Below are 22630 nucleotides of genomic sequence, written 5' to 3'. Positions count from 1 at the left end.
ACAGGGCAAGAAGCAGGAGACAGACCAAAGGAGGAACACCACCCAGAAAAAGAAGACCAGTGCTTCGAATAGGAAGCCAAGGTAGACTGTCTACGAGAGGCCTGCATCACAAAAATAATGTGGTCGGGCAGACCACAGGCTCCAAGAGACAACCGTCCAACCTCCACACCGCCAATGTGAGAACAACCAGAAGGGGGGATGGGGACCTCAGAGGAGAGGGGTAGCGGGGCAGAAGCCAAGGAGGGCCCACAGCCAGGCCCAGCAACAGAGGAAACCAAGACCTCCTCAGCCAGTGTAGAAGAACAGCCACCACTTGAGCCCCCTCCCACTGAACGTTCAGCAAGAAGGCAGGAATCAGAGGAAAGGGAGAAAAGGCATAAAGAATTCAAAAAACGACCAATCCCCCACCCTTAAAACACCTGAAGAGACAAGTCCCGCTGTCGGCCAATCACCAATGAGGCCAAAAACGAAACCAGGCAAGGAGGAGGGGCGGTACCCAAGCAAGACTGCGGGCAAACAGCCAGCGCGGGTCGCCAAACCACAGCACCGTAAGATATCGCCCAGGCTGGCAGACCGGAGGCCCAGTCTCTGACTAACAACACCCGAGTGATTTATTTGAGGAAAAATAACACGGCTGCTATCGTCTGACCATGCAGAACAGACCAAAGCCGGGTGAAATGTGAGGTATGTGCAGAGCTGCAGGAGCTGAGGCAGCAGAGAGGTGGGCGAGCTCTGAGCCTAGGCAACGCTGTGCGCATATCCTTGAAGCTGGAAATGATGGCAAGCGGAGCCTCGCATTCACGTCCATCATGGAGGTACGCGCTGGGTATAAAAAGCCCAGGGGGATGACATCATTGCAGCTTCTGCCCCATGCCTTTTCTATTTTTTAACGCCAGGGTGGAAAATATCATGCCCGGCTTTCGGTGAGGACTCCCAGGGTTCGAGTGTGACCACATAAATCATGCCCGACAACAACTGCAGCCTGTCAAGTTGTCGGTGGCTCCCATGCCCATGGAAATTTGTTTAGCGCTCGTATTTTGGTTTTGACATGGAAGAGACGAGTAGAAGTAACAAGGGTTTGGATATATTTAAACCTGACATGCAATGGGATGTGTACATTAGGTATGCCAACGCAGCAGGAACACAAAGCAAGCGCTGAAAGACAAGCGCGGCCCATGGTCACAAAAGTTCAAGTGGCGCACAGCGTTTACCTTGCGGGAGTGAGCAGCAGCAGGCGCCATAATTACAAACAGATGGCGCCGCTGCTTGCTCCCGCAAGGTAAACGCCACACATGCACGAGGGCTCATCATTGGGAACAGTGCAGTACATGCAAGAGTTTTCCAAAAAGTCCTGAGCTATTCCAAGAGGTCCCTCCTAAGCAGCGCTTGAGCGCTGCGTAGGCAAGACCTAAAAGGCCCTTTTACCTTTTGCTCCCGCCAAATAATTGGAAACCTTGCATACACCATGTGCTATTTGGTATACAACGCATTATTCACGAGTAGATTCTAAATAAGCAGACAAGTTGGGGAGCTGGAGGGGAGGGGCTGACAAATGAGCAGAGCTACTGTTAGTAGAACTGGTATCTGCTCCGTTTAGCTGGTGTGTCCTTGTACGGTGGCCGAGCGCAGAGGAGGCAGATGTGTAAGGGATCTCATTAACAGCATGCCGCCAGCCACAGAACCCGCTGACCAGCTCTTTTCCATTCTGTCAGCTACAAAGTAGAACACTTCCTTTTGTTTCTTTTTCTCTGCCTTTTTCTTACCTTTCCCTCCTATTCTTTCTTGTGCCTTTTTTTGAGAGAGGGAAGCTTTAGGAATTGCTACCTGAGTTGTTCTTATGCTTTGTGTGCTAGAACCTGGTTCTGTTCTTCCTAGTATAGCCAGCTGTCTTGTACCTAATGGGTAAGTATGCATTAATTCTGTTACATTTGCCAATGTTACATGGCACAGTATGATTTATCACACTATAGCATACGTTTCAACAGAAAAACTACACGTCCCAGACTACAAAATATTGTTGGCTGAAAGCCAGCACTGGCTGATGATTTCCCACCACATGGAACCACTTGGCTTCGTTTTTTTTGCCCCTTTCCAAGTTCTAAATAAAAAAGAAAATGGTGATTAGGCATAACAACCTCTAATGTTCACCCTCATATCCGGGTCTGCACTTTTCCACTAAGTGGGCAATCTTGACCCTGACCTGTGCTAGCAGGGTTCTCACCTGTGATTGTCCTTGGTATAAAAAGTCCTTACACACTGAGCATCTGTTCATGTGATTAGAAGTTTTACCAGAGTCGACTTAAAAAATCCCATCCCTTCAATATGGCTTCTCTTTTAAGCCACACACCCAATCATTCTCGTAAAAAGAAGCCAAAACCTACACTTCTTGTTTATTTGCTTCTTGTAAGAAAGGTATTAAAAGCTGGCGTGTTTAGATTAGAGTAGTTATTAAAGTTATTTTAAATGCTTTGTGTGTGTTTGTTTCTATAGCAATTCCATTATGTATTTTTTGAGCACTGCATCTCCCGCTTGAAGGTCTCGCTTCAGTGGACCCGTTAGAGCATATTCTTGAATAGATAACTCTTGTGTTTATAGGCTTAGCTCCTGCTTAAGGTGCATTTTGGCCCAGAGTTTTCAAGGAGCGGGTCAGAGATCATCATTGAGACTGCTGCCTGACTTCAATATGGCACCAATGTTGCGCGAAGCATGTTTAAAGGTCTCTGAGAGCGGAAGGTGGGAAATCAGCTATCCGGCAGTATCTGAGAAGGCAAAAGATTTATTGTGTAGCTAATCTAGCACTGGGTTGCTGTTACTTCACTATAACTAGAAGTACTATACTCTACCTCAGACATTTTTAATAGCTCATTTTTGAGGCCCTGTACACAGAGTATCTGTCCCTTGGTTCTTCCTGAAAATGTCACTCTAACATTCCTAACAGCAACATCAGCAATATCCGTGATAGACACAGGGTCAGAACTAAGGGCAGCGCTGTACCATACTGATTGTAGACATTTTAGAAGACTATTGAAAAGTGCATGCTGGTGGCCCAAAGTCGAATGCAGTGCAGTACAACTTATTGAGAAAACAGAAAGACTTAGGGGCCGATTATGATTGCGGTGAATCCGCATCCTCCGGGCCGGCGGAAGCCACCGCTGGCCCGGAGGATGCGGATTCACCGCTGCGGTGTGTGTGCAGACCCCCCGCCAGATTAGGATGGCTGGGGGGTCATCGGCGGACGGGGAGACCGTCCGCCGCTTTTCTGCCACGAGACCACGGCGTAAAAGCTCTAATATGGTGGCGGTGTCTATCAGACACTGCCAGCCATATTAGGATTTGCCCTGGGACATGCCTTTCCTCTGCGGCAATGCCGCCATGAAAAGGCATACGGTCTTTTCTTTGGGGGCCCGTTGCGGGCCCCCAGGGTGAAGGGGGAGGGGTGTGGGGTGCACATGGGGGGTACCTTTGGTACCCCCCTGCATTTGCATGCACGAAGCGGCAGGCACGCGCGGTGCCTGCCGCTTTGTGCATGCAAATGCACTGCTTGCAGTTTTAACATTGCGGCGGGTGCTGCTGGATCAAGGGATGTGACCGCCTGGGTGGCGGTCACATCCTAATTCGCACGGAGGGACCGCCGCTGCCCCTGCGGACGGTCCCTCCACCTCTGGGCTGGCGGACGGATGCAGGTCCGTCCGCCATCCTAATAGGCCCCTAAATTAGGGCTACATTTGGCTGTTTAAGTCTAATACAGTTTCATAATTACAGTCAGACACAGTACCCTGTTCTTATTGGCCGCTCTCCCTATAAGTCTAAGCAGGTACACCTAGTATAAGGGCAGTAATGACAGTGATCAATGATGCAGAGTAGGCCTATACTTTTTGACGCTCTGTGCATATTCCCAGCATCCTTTGCCTTCCTCAGTGCCTATTCTCAGTGTGCCCATAAGAGTATTCAGCGACTGGAGGGAAGGTGGAATTAGCCACAAGAATTTCAAATCAAATCAATATATCTTTACTTACTGGAGCCACTCCAAATGAATCATAATGAGCAACAATGACCACTGTAGGCAGATCCTCTGGTTCTCCTTGACCCGCGAGGTAGCCCTGGTTTAAGAGAAACAGACAACATATGGCTAGAATTAGATAAATTCAGATTCAACCTCCCTAACATTGCAAACTGTGCTTAAAGATTGCCTCCACGCGTCATAATTGGTTTTTACTTCATTAATTAACGCAAAATGAAATGCAATCATCACATGAACAGATCAGTTTTACTAATCCTCCGGTTTTCAGAGTCCTTGATTAGATAATGAGCACATGTATACATGAATTGTTCCATTCACCTCCCATGTTCACAAAACATGGGTCAGATAGAAAACTGGATGTCGTCACCCGTCGCTTTCTTTTAGTTGTAACAAGACAGACCCCACTGCTATTTTGAGAGAATTTATATTGGCAATTTATTAAGGATTTTGCAGGTTTAGGTGCTGATATTACCTGTGTCTTACAGAAACAAAACATGAAAGAGCTGAATAATTCCCTGCTTTTTCAGCTAGGGAATCCAAACAAAAACCTTATTTCACATTTCCCTCTTTAAGACACAGGTAAAGCCACCAGTTAAATCTGAAAAATCCTTAATAAATTGGCAGTACAAATGTACAAATCCATGGAAACTCTGGGTTCCTTTGACAATGGCGGAGGAACACCTTTAAGAGCGGCAGGTACTTTCTTTAAGTCCATACACAAACAGGATACTTTTGACTTGAACTCAAAATACTGATTCTCCCCTTTCTTAAATTCACATTTCTCAATTTGACAGGTTAATTGATATTGCAAGATCCTAGACTATAACAAGGTGACGTGGTTTCAATGCTTGTTAAGGCTTTTAGAACATATCAAAATATAATCTCAATAGATCAGCACAAAATGAGTTAAGACATCTGAATAAACTGACCCTATGAAATATTGAAAAATGGAAGGGTCCTTGCACAGCCTGAATGGCATCACTTCATACTCAAGATGTGCAAATTGAGTGCAAAAAGCTGTTATACACTCCTTGTCCTCTTTTATACACAGAGACAGAGAAGATGGCAAGCCCCTCAAAAACAGAATTTGGTGAATAGTTGTACACCTCCTACAGAATCAAGAATATTTTTTATTAAGAGGTAAGGATTCTTCAGAACAAAAACAGAGGTGCTGCAGAAGGAGCCTAAGAATGTTTAGTCAGCCCCTTTTATAAGTTCTCCTGAAAATAGGTTTTAACTTTCTCTTTCGCCTAGAGAAAAGTGACAGCATTAGGTTCAATTGGTAATCATATTCTTGATGAGGGGAAAGTGAGCATAAATCAGGTTAACAAAAACTGGAGAATACATGTGGCACTGAAGTGACAATGAAGAAACATTAGTCACAATTAGGTTTGGAGTTGCTATGTAATATTTCATTTAATCAACATTTGATATATAACTCGAGAAGCATAGCAATGTCCATAACAAAACTTTGATGATTGTGAAATTATTTTGGTGGCTTAATTGATCTATGGATTCCAAAAATCACAGCATACTTAGGTGCAGCTATTAGATCAAAAGAGGCTGGGATAACTTACTTCACCAGTAATAAGTGGCAATTATTAGTAGCAGGGCAGGTCTTTTTCGAATAGCTACAGAGGCGAGTTGTCTATTAGTCTCTCTGTGTAATTTGTTCAGGTTAGTACAGCAAGCTCCTACACTTCATCCTTGTATGCACAAGTGTTGTGTGTGGTTGAATGTTTGCATGCATTCAGTGTATAGCTAAGGTGTGCAAGTAGCATGTGTGCCATTTTAACCCATGGACCCATTTTGATTCCACTGTGTGGGCACTGTATACAAAATGGAGGATGGAGATCACCTTCCAAACAGGTGATGTGAATCGCAAAACCCTGCCCGAGACCTATCCTTTTGGTAGTTAATGAAAACACGGGTGTGGGTGCATAGGAGACAACATTGTCTTTGAAATGCAAGGGTGTTTCCAGGGCATTTTCTGACTCTGGTTCCTCCAGAGGTGCTAGATGCAAAGAATATCTGATTGGCAAGAGGGAAGCGGTTCCATAATTTCTTTGCTAGTGTTTTGGGACGCTCCGAGAGCTTCTCAGACGCATTCTACTTCCTGCTATTACCTGAAAATAAAGATTGTATCTGGCTTGGTCCCTGGCGTAATGTAACTTGAAGGGGGGGCTCTGAAAGGTACGTGAAGGGGCCCCCTCGGAAATTATCAGGAGCTCTACAGCCAGAGTATTGTGCTGAGGGGCCCCCCTGGAGCTTGGGGGCCACCCCCCACCGCAGGGCCTGTGTAATGCCATTGGGCTTGGCTGAAGCCAAAACACCAAATGGTGGCACTCTCTAGAAATCTTTTGTGGGCAGAGACCCAGTACCAAACAAGCATTTGCAATGCAATAGGTCTCGCATTAGGAAAGTTTGAGCTATTGGTATTGTAAATGACAAATATTTTATTTATGTGTTGGTTTTGAAAATAGCGAAATTAATAGCTTTGTCATTTACAATGCCAATAGTTTTAACTTTCGCAAACGTGACACCTATAGCATTTGTAATGCAATATGTGTTGTATTTACATGACTTAGATGTATTAATATTACAATTGAAAATGGCTTTTAATTTTTTTAATAATTAATACTTAAATAAAGGTTATTGTAATTTATAATGGCAATATTTTAAACTTTTGTAAATAACTTTTGGGAAGGTTATGTTCATTGTATTTTATCATGATGAAAATCCAAGAACAGCAGTGAAATATTAACACCTTTTTGAACATTTGTAATAAAGCTTGAAACATTGAGAGAACATATTAGAACCAGTTGTTGTTGAATGGTTGCACAGAGTGATGCTGTGGCGTTCAGTGGTGCTGAGTGATGCTGTGGCCTTTAGTAGTGGTGAGTGATGCTGTGGCCTTCAGTGGTGCTGAATGATGCTGTGGCATTCAGTGGTGCTGAGTGATGCTGTGGCATTCAGTGGTGCTGAGTGATGCTGTGGCATTCAGTGGTGCTGAGTGATGCTGTGGCATTCAGTGGTGCTGAGTGATGCTGTGGCATTCAGTGGTGCTGTGGCGTTAAGTGGTGCTGAGTGATGCTGTGGCCTTCAGTGGTGCTGAGTGATGCTGTGGCCTTCAGTGGTGCTGAGTGATGCTGTGGCCTTCAGTGATGCTGTGGGATTCAGTGGTGCTGAGTGATGCTGTGGCATTCAGTGGTGCTGTGGCGTTGAGTGGTGCCAAGTGATGCTGTGGCATTGAGTGATGCTGTGGCATTGAGTGATGCTGTGGCATTGAGTGATGCTGCGACGTTGAGGGATGCTGCGACGTTGAGGGATGCTGTGCCCTGTGTGGTGCTGTGCGCTGAGTGGTGCTGTGGCATTGAGTGGTGCTGTGGCATTGAGTGGTGCTCTGGCGTTGAGTGGTGCTCTGGCGTTGAGGGGTGCTGTGGCAATCAGTGGCACTGAGTGATGCTGTGGTGTTGAGTGGTGCTGTGCCGTTGAGTGGTGCTGTGGTGTTGAGTGGTGCTGTGGCGTTGAGTGGTGCTGTGGCATTGAGGGGTGCTGTGGCATTGAGGGGTGCTGTGGCATTGAGTAATGCTGTGGCGCTGAGTGGTGCTGAGGCGTTGAGTGGTGCTGAGGCGTTGAGTGGTGTTGTGGAATTGAGTGGTGCTGTTGCATTGAGTGGTGCTGTGGCATTGAGGGGTGCAGCGGCATTCAGTGGTGCTGAGTGATTCTGTGGTGCTGAGTGATGCTGTGGCGCTGAGTGGTGCTGTGGTGTTGAGTGGTGCTGTGGTGTTGAGTGGTGCTGTGGTGTTGAGTGGTGCTGTGGTGTTGAGTGGTGCTGTGGTGTTGAGTGGTGCTGTGGTGTGGTGTTGAGTGGTGCTGTGGCGTTGAGTGGTGCTGTGGCGTTGAGTGGTGCTGTGGCGTTGAGTGGTGCTGTTGCGTTGAGTGGTGCTGTGGCGTTGAATGGTGCTGTGGCGTTGAGTGGTGCTGAGTGATGAGTGATCGCTGTCTGCATATGTGCTTTTAACGCAGGATGGCCCTACGCACGCCTTGGAACCTAGAAAGAAATCCCTGGGTGTCCTCGGGAGTTAATTTATTTTCAAGGCACCGGTTGCCTAGTGAATAAATACCCCTTCGTACCATAAACGAAAACATCTGTGCCGCCCAGATGTGGGGCTGCAGGTAATGTAAGCGAGTGAAAAGTGGAGCTGCAGATGTATCGGAGGGAAGTGCTGGTGTAGTGGCAATTGGCTCGGATTAAAGCAAGAAATGCACAAAGCAGGACGTGAAAACCACGTCTGTTTATCTCGTTTTTTCTCGGGCCGCATTCCCATCCGCGAGCGCTTTGGTTTTCACACAGAAGCCGCAGTGAGCGCTTGTAATAGGCGGGTCAGTCAGCAGGGAGCGCTCGTCATAAAAGTGGCCGCACGTAGCGCGAGAACCGCTAAGAAAATTTGTTTATCATGAGCCGGTTGTATGTTTTTAACTCAAACTGAGAGGTTTCGCTACTGACCTTCTGCACAACCAGCCCCTCCTCTGCCTCCCGCCCTTCCACATCGGGTGTCACTTCCAAGTTTAAAAAAAAGGAATGCAGAGGATTTTTTGGGGGGCGTGGGGCAGTTTTATATAGCACGAACTCGACCCGAAGGTATTGAAGCGCTTTACATAAGCACCAGTTATCTTACACAGTCATTTTTGGTAGGCTTGGGCAGATAAGTGATTTGCCAATTTTCACAAGATGTTGAGCCAATCCCGAGACTCAAACCTGGTCCCACAGCTGCAATGTTGGCTGCTCTGGTCCTTAGGCCACATCCAGTCACGCCACAATCTACAGCCCGTGCACGACCTGAGACATGAAAATCTCCGGCATGTAAGTCGTGCAACAAACGGCATTTAAACACATGCTAAAGTCTCTTCAAAAATCAAAAACAAGTATTCCGTTGGGGAAGCATATCACAAACTCTGAGAAGCATTAATTAAAAATTTTACATTTTAAACATGAAGTTCGAAACACTCATGATCTCCGACTAGACGATAATGACATTAGTGAACTAAGAAGTCAGTTGTTATGCTGACTATATGGCCTAGATTTTTTTTTCAGTTGCCATTTCAAATATAAACAGTATATGTTCATCATACAAATATCATCATACAAAAAAGATGGGAAAAAAATCAAATGGTACATTTTAAGACGAAGCGAACAGGAAAAGGAGAGAACAAAGAACATTAAAATATAGCAATCACACCTATAGGCAACACTATAATAAATTAAACCAAACAGGAGAGGTTTTTGAACAGCACACTTCCAGAATGCACGTCTTTTAAGGGGCTTTCGTTCAATAATGAAGAAAAACATGTCGGATGGGGGTGAGGGGAGAAGAGGAGCGCTCGCGAGGAAGGAGGGGCTGTTCTGCTGGAGACGGCTGTAGAGTAGACGGAGGGAGAAGGCTTCTGGAGGTGCCGTGAGTACGGGTGCCTGAAAGGGAAAGAGAATACGAAAAACAAGTTGGATGGGGGTGGGGGGCGGGGAGCGGGGGAGAAGGGGAGTGAGCAAGTGGGAGGGAAGCGCTGGTGAAGCGTCGCGCTGCAAGAGCCTGGTGGGGGGGCGGGGGTGCCAGCGAGTGGGAGGGAGGAAAGGAGCATATGGGGATGGGGTGTGAGTGAGGGGGAGCAGAAGCCTTTGATGGTGGTGTGCAAGGCCAAGCGCGCGCCTGGGGAAGCTTCATGCTCCAGTACACAACATGCATTGTGAGAAATCCGCTTGGTCAAGAGAGTTTGTTCTAACACAATAGGTTTCGAGTAATAAATTACTCGACCTAAAAAACAATACATATATTGGGAAATATCAACCCATCGTCTTTCACAGCTGCCCTATGTCCGCCCAAGACTATAAAGCAGTGTGCTGAGAAAACAGTTCAGCAGATGACAAAAATCACCCATTGTTCTTTTGATACAAGTTTGAGCTCAGTGACCTCAAGACAACATGGGAGCACCCATCATCCAACGACACAACTAGATTCCAAGTAACCAGCCATTTACAGATCAATCTGTAACATATGCACAGGTGACTATCAGGCTGGATGCAGACCCAATAGGGAGCTCGCTGAGGTGCACGATAATCAGACAGGTTAAGCATCACATCTTTAGTATCCATCAGGTTGTCTGCTTAACATGAAACTATCAGTTTGGTGTCATTTGGGGAGATCCAAAGCTCCACCCTTCTTCCCGCAGCCATGGTGCTAGTGGCTTGATTGCGAGTGAAAACAAGAGGGTGATAGAGAGCATCCCCGACGTATACACCTTCAAATTCTGAACGAGGTGGAATATGTGGAGTCCTGTTTTCACTCTAGGCATCAGCTCTGTGTACAGTAACTTATCCATTGTTCCATACGTCAACTAAAACCAAACTTCCTCCACACCAAACCTCAGTTCAGAGATTTAAAAGCCTGCTCTTAATCTAAGGCCAAAGCGGTACAAAAGGGGGTGGTAAAAAAGGGGGTGGTAATGGACAGAGCATCTGAACCAATCAAACACTCACACCCAGTCAAAAGATCTGGGTTTGATCCATCACCGTTCTTTAGCCCACTCTGCCCCCCCAGTTCAGACATGGCTATATGCAAATCAGTCTGACCCTGTGCCTCATGGGAACAGTCCAGCCTGAACTGCCAAGCCATGCCGTCCCTGGACCGGAAACAAGCTTCCAAGGACCGGTTTCTGGCATTACAGCTGTCTTCTAAGGCCAGGCACAGAGAGCCCAGTGCGTGGCGTGGGGTATGTTCAAGTATCATTAACAATCACCCTGGAATAATCCCACGCTGGTCTACGTGTGTTAAGTTTCAGAAGTTCAGGGTCTGTATGTGGCTATTTCTGCTGAGTCACATCAGGGCATTGGTATCAACGTTATAATAGCTTCCCAACGCAAAATTCGATATGTCATTTTAGAAATAGCAGTTGTTCGTATTGTCATTTTCCTCATGCTGTTGGTATTATAACTAGTCATCCGCTCATTTTGGGGTAACTACCAGGGGAGCCAGAGAATTCTTTGAGTCATCATCTGCTGATGAATCATCATCGGAAGTTGTGGATTCTGCCTGCAATGACCATGGGCGTCGACGTTTTTCTGTCAGAACTGCTGCTATAGCTAAGAAGTCCCCCTGCTTTTTTGTATTTGCAGGGGTGTAGGGGTTTTCCACCTGTGTGAAACTTTTGGTCGACCATTATGCTTTGTAGTTTTGGGCCAGCGTCAGGAACTTTTTTTGCTTGCACTCTTTTAGGACTCTGCTTGGTAGCCTCATATTCTCAATCCAGTTCTAGGCTGGTAGTTTTTTGTTAAAAAATGGGAACCTTAGTGGTCTACTAATTTCAGTTCCAATGGAAACAAAAGCATGAACTTCAGTCCAAGCAATTTCAGTTTCTTATTGACTTGGGTGAAAAAGGCTTGTTTATGCTGGACCGCAAGGGTGCATTATGCAAATATCCATGATTTTTTGCATTTTCAATGATTCATTGAGGCTTGTAGACTTGCATTTGTCTCCTATAATATTATATCATTTAACCACGCTTAGACAAAAATACAAAACATATTCGAATTCTTTAAATGAGTAAGAAAAGTATATCCATTTTGATGATACCTTGCAAAGTAGCGTTCACCAGCAATACATTTGTTTTCTCAGTATCTCCCTTGCACTTGGAACACTATTGTTTTAATAACAAACTCCGCGAACCCCCTACATCTCTCTGGGCAGATGTACTTTTGGAAAACAGTGACAGAGGTGGAATCATCCAAACACAAACGTGCAAGTACATATTCCATGCAAAAAAAACTGTTGGACATGTTTTAGATTCCGGCAGGCAGGTCAGAGCAGGTCTTTTTCTGTATAAACAGTGAAAAGTTGATGGGATGCAACCTTTACAGTCCCCAACAAAACACCCCTTCAGCGCATGTACCTCAGTTAAACAATATTAATGAACGGTCTCACTAGGAACGTCTGTAAGATTTATATGAAACTCGTAAATAATTCACATATAAAAACAGATGTACAATCTGCATCGAGGAAATGATGATATAAACAAAGCGTTAATTCCTAAAAAGAAAACCCAATTTAAAAGTAAAAATGAGGACTACTCCAATATTTTGTTTACTAACTTAGACAGGAATACGTTTATGTTGGTCTTCACGTTTTTTTCCTCCTGTGGTCCTGTTATGGTATCTTCGTGATTTGATTACATCTTTATTTTACTTTATACTAATCAGAAATGCACACCCTCTACCTAAGAGTTTAGGAGAATTAACTGGGATATGTTAGCAGAAAGCGTCGGCACGTCTTCAATGTATATTATTAAGGACGTTTGAGAGACACTAACATGTCTGTAAAGTCAGAATAATGAAAGCAAGTTCCTTATTTTGTACACTGCTCTGTTACAATCAGTATTCTCTGTACTATTACATTTCGTGTGGGACTGCAGTTCAGCAGCCGGTGTGCAGCAAACAGATAGGCAAAGGCAGAAGAATTGCAAAGCTATTGAAGAAAAATAATAAACAATAAGTGGTCCTCTGAAGAATCCTTCACCGCCATAGATGCCGAATCAGGCATCTGCAACAAAAACTAAATGTAGAACGGCCCCTGAATGGACACATTCAGTAGAAAGTTTTGGAAATACAAAGAAGCGCCTCCCTTTAAGTAATACCAACTTGTCTTTATATAGCACAATTTTGAAGAACCATGAATAACAGGTGAAACTGTCCCGAGCTCCATGTTATTCGAATAATCGGCCACAGAAGGATGAAAGGATGAGTTGGTCAAGCCCGACTCGATACTGATATTTGGGTAGGGCCTTCACTCGCGGCGCTATCTGACAGGCATTCTTACTCTAATTACTATCAGCAGCAGCAACCATAGCAACAGGATCCCAGTGTCCCAGATTGTCCACCAGTGTGCTCTTTCAGCAGCATCTTTCTTCCATCCGGGGTGGACGTAGAGAGGCCTGGCTCCTCGACCATGAAACGCAGGTCCCTTCAGTGGATGCACGAGCCCACTGAGCTACTAGACCCAGTCACGCTTTTAAAGCATGCCTTGAACGTGAATATCTTTTACTGCTATGGTAACCAGCTCTAGTGTGCGACTAAACTCATTGTGAAGGCTGAAAATCCCGTTGCATTTACATAATCTGTTTGCTGTAACTACAGCGAGAAAAGCAAATATTGAACGGTTGAGGTCTCAAATGCAGGTGTTTATTTCACATTCAACCACCTGGCGTTTGCACACAAAGATTAAAAAAAGGTTTTACGTGCATGCAAAAAATATTGGCTTCGGGTGCTCAGCAGAAACCTATCAACAGATGGAAGGAAGGCGGGGTAGAGCAGAGGTGAATAAGTAGGCAAATGGACTAGCAGTTAAGGCAGCGCGGGTAGTGGTGAAAGGGTGGACAGTGCACACAGGGAAAGGGAAACTGGCAGTGTGAAGAGGAAACCGGAAGCGTTCACGTTGTTAAAACTTGAATGTTCTAGGATCATTTCTGGTCTATTATGTAAACCCTTGTCCTGTGAATGTTTGCGCTACCGCCCATCTATAGTCTATTTCCACTCCCTTCTTCCCTTCTACTTCTTATTTCTGTGTCTAATCACTCTTTACTGCCATATATTTGTCTATTGTGCCACTTGGTCTTTTTGTCGCGCATACCAGCAGGCAACATTTGCTGAGCCGCAATGAGACCACGCCAGTACCTCACGCAGCAGACCCAACTGTTCCCACACCAGTCATACTACAACCACAACCCTCTCTAATCAGGAATACCTGCCCACCTGTCACTACCCAGGACAGCTCGAACGCTACAGCGCCACACTTGTGCCATGCTAGTCGCTTAGCCATAGTTTGATTTTACGACCCCATGTCACTTCCTTCATCTTCACAGCAATAGTGAGTACCTAAGCCTCTATATTTCCATTTTAAGAGCTGGCTTCAAGTAAGTGCACCATTTACTTTGAGAAGGCTTCGCGTTGTAGCTTGAAAAAGGAAATTAGTTTATGAGTAACTCAGAGGGCACCGAGGAACATGGGCGTCCGCAGGGAGGGGCAAGGAGGGGCACTTGCCCCCCCCTGGATCACCCAGCCATCCGTATTTGTGCCGTGGTGCAGGTGCCATTCTTTTTTATAATGCTGTCCAAGCTTTTGCCATGAGACTAAAATGGATGGGTTTTTAGATTTCGCCTGGCGTCGGAGCTCCTAGCTCCGCCCAGGAGAAATCTTATGTCCCTACATTGTAGGCCTTAGTCCCGCCCTCTGTTCCATTGGCTAGCTCCATAAATGGAGGCTAGCCATTGGAACAGAGATCTGTCCGTCATGGTCGGACCAGATTCGTGGGCGTTCCCGAGATTTTTTCGCTCTCCGCCTCTGCGATGTCGTCATCGCGGCCGTGGGCGGGGTTTATTTTTTTTGCTCGTCGAGGTTTGTTTTGGCCATTCCGCGACTGTCAGGATGCGCCCATCATCTCACCACATGGGATGTTTGAAAGGAGTTGGCAAGTTGAGACACCCTTGCTGGAGGACTTCATTGCGAGTTCTAGTGGCAGCCTTGCGGCGATCCGCCATTTTGGGAATGCGGAAGTAATTCCGTTTTCTCCGACGGGTCAGTCAGCATTGTAGTTGTTCTAAGAGTTTCGGTATTTCACGCATGCGCGCAATACGTGCTGCGCACTTCAACCGACAATTCACCTGAGGAGAAAGCAACTAACCTATCTTCCACAGAAAATTCGTGTTTCGACTAGTTTCCCCGTACAAGGCTTCCGAACTGAAACCAAAAGGAAAGTAACAGTAATAGCGCTATATTAGAACTCAGATAGCTTGTCCTAACGAACGTTTTTTCCCTCAGCATATCAGTGACCTGAAGTTATTCGACGCCGGAGCACTGGAAAAGTCGAGGTGAAGAGGAGTCAGAGTTGGGAAAACTTCAGTCAAGAGAAGTTCCCTCAAAGACTTTCAAGTAAGAGTATTTGTTGAGTAAAAAGACAAGTCTCGGGCGATGAACCAGGGGTGCTGAGGACGCTCCTTTGCTTGTATGCAGGAGAGCATATTGCGCCCTGAGCCTGTCAGAGACTATTACTAAAGTGAAGTATTGTAAAGACTTTTGGTGCCTCAAAGTATTCAAAGACATTCAAAGACTTTAGCATCTGAGTATTAACTTTGAAGAATTCCAGAGAATTTCATGAGAGAGAGCTCACAGTTCCGAATTCAAGACTTTTGGTGATTCACAGTTCGAGGTGTTATGAGCAATTTACTGCATTAATTAATTTTCCAAGGATCCCTAGAGGTTCTTCCGGTTAATCAGATACTACACATTCCAGACAAAACAGTTAGGAGAGAGGCTAGCTTCCCAGTCTGTATCGGTAAGACTCAAAATGCAAGGGACTAGAAAATATGAGTTTGGTTTAGTGAAAGTTAAGTAGGGAGAATTAACCTGTCCTTTCCTTTTCAGAGAGTTACCAGAAAGACTCCCGAGGCAGATATCGTGAGGAAGAAGTCTCTCTTGTTTTGTCTGTCCACTTTCCCTTCCCCCCCAGGTTAAGACTTTGGACTGCATTACTAAAGGGTAGTTCTTGGCTTGGCTTGAGGGGGTCTGGGGTAAGAGCATCTGTTCCTGAGGGGGCCGAACCAGTGTATCCTTTTGACAGATTGAAGTGCCTACCTCTTAATTGAGGAATTAGGTCCCCTCCTGAACAGAATGGCGGAAGGCGTTGATATGAAGACTTTAGGTGAAATCCTAGGTAATATGCAGGTGCAGTTAAATAATGCTTTAGAGGAAAATAAGGCGTTAAGGGAGGAAGTTAAGAGATCTAGTCAGGAGTCTTTGCAGACCCGTCAGAGATTAGATAAACTAGTGACCGCAGGATCGTTCTCTCAAGATAAAACCTTGGCACAACAACAGTCATCCTCGTCAGGGATTTCAACTCAGGTGATTCATTCCATCTCCCCTGTCATTCCATTAGCGTCCCCAGAAAGATATGGGGGGGATCCGATGAAGGCCCAAATTTTTCTGACGCAGTGTTCATTACACTTCCTGTGTCGCCCTGTAATTTTTACTGATGACCAGGCGAAGGTGGCTTTCATATTGTCGTATCTGACGGGGGACGCTGCTGCTTGGTCTATGTCATTGGTCACCAAGAACGATCCAATCCTAACAAATTACGAGAATTTCAAGGTGGAGTTTGCCCGGATTTTTGATCGACGGTCTGCTGCGCAATCTACAGATAATGAATTGTTGGACCTTAAACAAGGAAGTCGAGACTTGGTGGGGTATTTGGCTAACTTTAATAAATTAGTGGTGGAAACCAACTGGCCTGAGGAGAAAAGAGCGGCAATTTTTTACAGAGGTCTTCGAGATGAATTAAAAGATGCACTTGCCCAAATTCCGCAAAGACCCACAGAAGTCTCGGCTCTCATAGATTTGGTCTTGCAGTTGGATCATAGACTAAATGAGCGAAAAAATGAAAAGAGAAAAGACTTTCGCCCAATTCCTCCTCGGTTTGATCGAATGCGAAGTGAATCTCACAAGAGTTCAGATACACCAACCGTCGAAGAACCTATGCAAATTGGATCGGTTAGAGGGCCTCTATCGAAGGAGGAGAAGGAGAGACGAAGAAATTCACAACTGTGTTTATATTGTGGGGGATCTGGACATTTCGTGAAAGAATGTTCCAAGCGATTGAAAACTTCTCTGCCAGTAAAAGATCGGCTTCGCCCGTAGAGAGAGTTGCACGGGTGGAAGCGACAATAAAGTCAACTCCTGAATCACAACATATTATGAATACACTACAGTCAGCTGCACCGCATTTGATAGCAACCTTTGTGGTAAAATTTCGAGATCAAGAGATCAAGGAAGTATCAGTTATGATTGACTCTGGTGCTACCGGCAACTTTTGTGATCAAAAATATGCTCCGCGGCATGGACTCCAATTTGTAAAAAAGGTAATCCCAGAGCCAGTACGTGCAGTAGATGGCACCAACTTGTCCTCTGGCCCCATTACGCATGAAACAGAGTTGGTTCAATTGACAGGGCTTAAAGGACATTCGGAGTATATCACTTTTAATTTAATTGATGCTCCGCAGTTTCAGTTAATATTGGGACTCCCCTGGTTAATTGAGCACAATCCGAGAATAAACTGGAGTCGAAGGACGATTGAAATGGACTCTCCTTATTGTGCTGAACATTGCTTTTGTTTAATGAAGACTTCGGAAGATGAGTCGCAGGTCAAGATCCTAGCTTCAGTCCATCCGGCCCAAATTTGTACTGTGGAATCAAAATCAATCCCAGTGGAATATCAGGATTTAGCAACTGTGTTTGATAAGAAAATAGCGGAAACGCTTCCTCCGCATCGCCCTTACGACTGTAAAATTGACATTGAGCCGGGAGCAATTTTGCCCTGCAGTCGAATTTATGCACTCACTGAAACGGAAAATCGGTTTTTGAAAGAGTATCTGGACAAATATTTGGCCAATGGATTCATTCGTCCTTCGCAATCTCCCGTTTCCTCGCCTCTTTTCTTCATTCCAAAACGTGATGGAGATCTTCGGGCCTGCATCGACTATCGAGCATTAAATCAGGTGACAGTCAAGAATAGGTGCCCAATCTCAGTATTGTTGGATCAAGTAAAGAATGCTAAGGTCTATACAAAGCTAGACCTTAGGGGGGCCTATCATCTGATCAGAGTGGCCACTGGAGACGAGTAGAAAACGGCGTTTCGAACTCGGTATGGACTCTTCGAGTACCAAGTAATGCCATATGGCCTTTGTAATGCCCCTGCAGCCTTTCAACACTTTGTGAACGATGTGTTGGGAGAGTTTTTGGATCGAGTGGCTGTGGTGTATATCGATGACATTTTGATTTTTTCCAATAGTGTGGAAGAACATATTCCTCATGTGAGAGCGATCCTGATCAAGTTGATGGAGAATCATCTTTATGTCAAGTTAGAAAAATGCGCCTTCCATGTCACTAGAGTCGAGTTTTTGGGGTTTGTGTTATCCCCTGATGGAGTAAGCATGTGTTGGACAGGCCCCATGAAGGGCTCGCTCCCTCCCCGCATGACAGGGCCCTGGTACCGGCCTTCCAGGTACTACCCGCAGAAGCAACCCCCAACCCGTCCCCCATGGGACGTCTGCTCCTGGGAATCCCTGTGTCCCTGGCCTGGGCCACCGTCAGCACCCTTGCCCGGGCCAGCCGCCATCTTAGACACTGCACCACGAGGCCGCGTGGCCTCAGCTCGACCCCAACCCCGGGCCTGGCCAGGCCCCGACATCCCGGCACCACCATCCACCCAGGAGGTGAACGGACCACTTGGCCGGTCAATGGGAGTAAGAAGTGTCGATGGCTCTCTCCCGCCAGGTGCCGATCACCCCCAGCCTCCCCGGGCGCTGGCTCCACCCCCCTGCTGGGTGTCTGGACTCCCTCATCCCGGACCTCCCGACCTCCAAGAGCGAGGGTCCGGACATCAAAGAGTGCCAGACCTATAACTGAGGCAGCCCCAGAACAGGAAGGCAGTTGTATCCTGGAGTCAAGAGACACCGCGACGAACTCATCCTTGACGGACTGCTGGCGCTGCCGCAGCCCTGCCTTGTGAACTATTGTCCTGCCTGCTGGCGCTGCCGCGGCCTTCTGCAACCTTCATCCTAGTGGGACCTGCTGGCGCTGCCGCGGCCCGTTGTAACCTTCATCCTCGTGGGACCTGCTGGCGCTGCCGCGGCCCGTTGTAACCTTCATCCTCGTGGGACCTGCTGGCGCTGCCGCGGCCCGTTGCAACCTTCATCCTCGTGGGACCTGCTGGTGCTGCCGCGGCCCGTTGCCACCTACGACCTCTTCGGGACCTGCTGGCGCTGCCGCGGTCTGACCCGTCCGAACATCGAGCTCGAGGATTGTGAGCTATCACCGTTCCACCGCCGTACCTACGGGTACCAAGACTGTCCCGCTACCCCCTTCCCTAATAGAGACTAGAAGTGAGAGGATCATCGTGTCCTGATCTCATTGTATCGTACTACCTTACTTCAAGAACTGCCTATAAAAGGTGTTAATCTGATCCTCGTGTGGTGTCCATCTGTGGGGGGGAAGTTACTTGTCTGTACGATCGCTGGGGACGGCCCTCACCGGAGGCCTCTCCCCTTGTGCTCGGCCGACCCTCCAGGTCCCCGTCTAACATTGGTGGCCAGCGGCGCGATCCGAACCAACGCGTTCCGTACAGATAGTAACTCACCCTATGACTAAACCACAATGAGAGCGGATCGGCAGAGAAGTTCCAGATGGAAAAGCTGGAGGAATACAGCCACCGAGAGCTAAAACAATTTTGCATGGACTTAGGCATTGCTACCACCGGGCTAAGCACAAAAGAAGACTTCAAAAACGCCCTAGAGGCCTGGACAGAGACGAACACCGCCACACCCCGGGACCTCGAAGCCCCGGAAGTCAACACCACCCTGACGGAAGAACGGAGAACAGGTCCCTCCCGAGAAGAGATCCAGGAGCGGGAAAAAAATAGACTACACGAGCTAGACTTGGCACGGCTCAAATTAGACGGAGAATTGAAGCTGGCGGAACAGAAAATAAACTTAGAACACTTACGGCTCAGAGAAGAGCGAGAGGAAAAACAGAGACAGAGGGATCTCGAAGAAAAAAGACTGGCATACGAACACGAGTGCAAACTAGCAGAGATAGAAATACGCAAACTGAACCCAAACCTAGGGGTGCCCGAGCCACCGCGCTCCCCGGGTACTACCGAACAGAAGGTCCACATCCCCAAGGATGTGGTCCGAGAATACCACCGGAACGACGACATACAGCAGTGGTTCAAGGCCTACGAGATCGCCATGACGGCCCACCGGATCGCTCGAAGTGACTGGGGAGCTGGGCTATGGGGAAGATTCGTCAATGAGGGCCGTGATGCCCTGCTGCAGCTTCCGGACCATCAAATGACGTCCTATGACCACATGAAGGCCGCCCTCCTCAGCCGATATGGGCTCACGCCCGAAATGTACCGCCAGAGGTTCCGCAACTGCACCCGGATCCCAGGTACAACTTGGTTGGAGTACGTAAACTACTTCAGCAGAGCCTTCGAGGGGTGGATCAAGGGTAACAACGTAATCACCTACGAACAACTCTTCAATCTCATTGTGTGGGAGCACCTCTCCAACAACTGTTTCGTCGAACTCAGGCAGCACCTCCTCGACAGTAAATTGACTGAATCACGGCAGCTCGCCACCGAGGCGGACCGGTGGGAGAGCACCCGAGTGGCCCGGAGTGGGCCGAATGAGCAGAACAGATCCAACCAAGGTCATCATCGTCCCCGAGGAGGAGGAGGAGGACCGGGCCGAGGCAGAGACGCTGTCCCGGTCACTCCCGCCAACACCACCCTGCCCCCAGCCGGCCGGGGAAACCCCCCGATGCGCCCGGGGTTCCGAGCCCACGTTACGTGTCACCGATGCCAGCGAGTCGGCCACTACGCCAGTGACCCGACCTGCCCGAAGAACCCGGCGCCCGGGCCCCGCCAGGTGGCGGCCGCCGTCCTAGGAGAAGAACAAGTCTCCGAAGACACTGAAGCATACGAGTCGGAGCAGTTCGAGTGGGAACCTGCCGCCATGACCCTGGCCTGCCTAGGGGGAAGAGACATGGTCCCGCGGACTCCCCTGCCAGCCAACACTCGGAAGTACAGCCAATGGGTGAGCATAAATGGGCGCAAGGCCGAAGCCCTGCGTGACACCAGGGCCAGTGTGACGGCCGTCCGCTGTCACCTGGTGACCCCAGAACAAATCCTGCCAAACGTTCTTTGCCCCGTCCGATCGGCAGACAATTCGGAGAGCCTGTGTCGGATGGCCTGCGTCCCCTTCGAATGGGGAGGAGTGTCCGGCATGCTAAAAGTAACTGTCCGCGACGATGCCCCCGTGGACTGCCTCCTGGGGAACGATCTCGAGAACTCCCCGTGGGCAGCTGTTGAAAGAAGAGAGCATCTGGGGATGTTGGGTCTCCCGGACTGGGCGTGCGTGACCACCCGGTCCATGGCCACCCGCACCACCCCTAGACCGGAAGAACCCGAATGGTCAGCACCTCCTCCCCCGATCGCTCCCGAAGAAGACTCCATCCATACCGACCACCCGGAACCAACCCCAGAGGGGTCCGCACAGCCCCCCGAACTTCCCGACCTGGCTCAGTGGCGTCAAGAAGGGGGGCCCACCCAAGAACAATTCCGGCAGGAGCAAAAGACCTGTCCCTCCCTCGAGGGACTGCGACAGCAAGCGCTCGCCCAGGGCCAAGGAGACACCACCGGGGCCCACTGGGTTTATTGGGACAATGATCTCTTGTACAGCGAGCAGAGAATCGCAGAGCTGGGGGCCGGTCGAGTGCTGGTGGTGCCCCTCCGCTTCAAAGACTTCCTGTTGAACTTGGCCCATGATGTCCCCCTGGCTGGGCACCTGGGGCAAGACAAAACCTACCACCGCCTGGTGACTCACTTTTTTTGGCCCAAAATGAGAAATGACGTCTCCAACCACTGCCGGTCCTGCCCGACCTGCCAGGCCAGCGGGAAGAGCGGCCGCAAACTCAAGGCACCCCTACAACCATTCCCCGTGGTGACCACCCCGTTCGAAAGGGTGGGAATAGACATTGTGGGGCCCCTGGACCCCCGAACAGCACAAGGGCATCGCTTCATCCTGGTCCTGGTGGACCACGCCACCCGCTATCCTGAAGCGGTCCCCCTTCGTACTATAACAGCCCCAGTAGTGGGTCGAGCCTTAATGGGGATCTTTTCTCGAGTGGGCTTCCCCCGGGAAGTCGTCAGCGACAGGGGTACGAACTTTATTTCAAAGTATATGAAATCCCTCTGGCAGCAGTGCGGGGTCACTTACCGATTCACAACCCCCTATCACCCCCAGGGAAACGGACTGGTCGAGCGGTTCAACCGCACTCTCAAGGGGACGATCATGGGGCTAGAAGAACCCCTACGCCGCCAGTGGGACGTGCTACTACCGTGCCTCCTCTTCGCCTACCGAGAAGTCCCCCAGAAGTCCCTCGGCTTCAGCCCCTTCGAACTCCTGTACGGACACCCCGTTCGCGGGCCTCTCAGCCTAGTGAAGGAGGAATGGGAAATGGCCCCCCTAAAAACCCCTCCAGACGTCTACAAGTACCTCCTGACCCTCCGCAATCAGACCCGGAAATTCAGGGAGATCGCCAAAGCCAATCTTGAGGCCAGTCAAGAGGACATGAAGAAGTGGTACGATCAACATGCCTCCTCCATCGAGTTTGAACCGGGTCAGCAGGTATGGGTGATGTCCCCCATCGAACCGTGTGCCTTGCAGGACAAATGGACAGGGCCCTTCAAGGTGATCGAGCGCAAGAGTCCCGTCACCTATCTCATCGACCTGGAGTCCCCCCGGAACCCCCTCCGGGTTCTCCACGCCAACAGACTCAAACCCCACTTCGTGCGCTCAGAGCTCAGCCTGCTGATGGCTACCGACAGTGGCGCAGAAGGAGACTCCGAGCCCCTCCCTGACCTACTGAGGACCCGTGAAAGAGATGGTTCGGTGGACGGGGTCCGACTCTCCGAGGCCCTGACCCCAGAGCAGCGTCAAGATTGTCGGGCC

At 48.4% G+C, this 22630-nt stretch overlaps 1 protein-coding gene across 1 annotated transcript in view; it reads right to left on the bottom strand.

Moving 5' to 3' along the window:
- The window catches only part of LOC144817844 (BOS complex subunit NCLN-like), a 273806-nt gene that overhangs the window by 77905 nt on the left and 173271 nt on the right, over positions 1-22630 (bottom strand). Inside the window, exon 5 of the mRNA XM_078674705.1 lies at positions 4017-4100. Within this exon, the coding sequence (XP_078530831.1) occupies positions 4017-4100 (84 nt within the window). The remainder of the gene's footprint in view (positions 1-4016; positions 4101-22630) is intronic.

Source organism: Lissotriton helveticus, chromosome 2_1, assembly GCF_964261635.1.
Source record: "Lissotriton helveticus chromosome 2_1, aLisHel1.1, whole genome shotgun sequence".
Taxonomy (NCBI): domain Eukaryota; kingdom Metazoa; phylum Chordata; class Amphibia; order Caudata; family Salamandridae; genus Lissotriton; species Lissotriton helveticus.
Note: the sequence above shows the minus strand (reverse complement) of the source record. Positions and strands in the feature narration are given on the sequence as shown.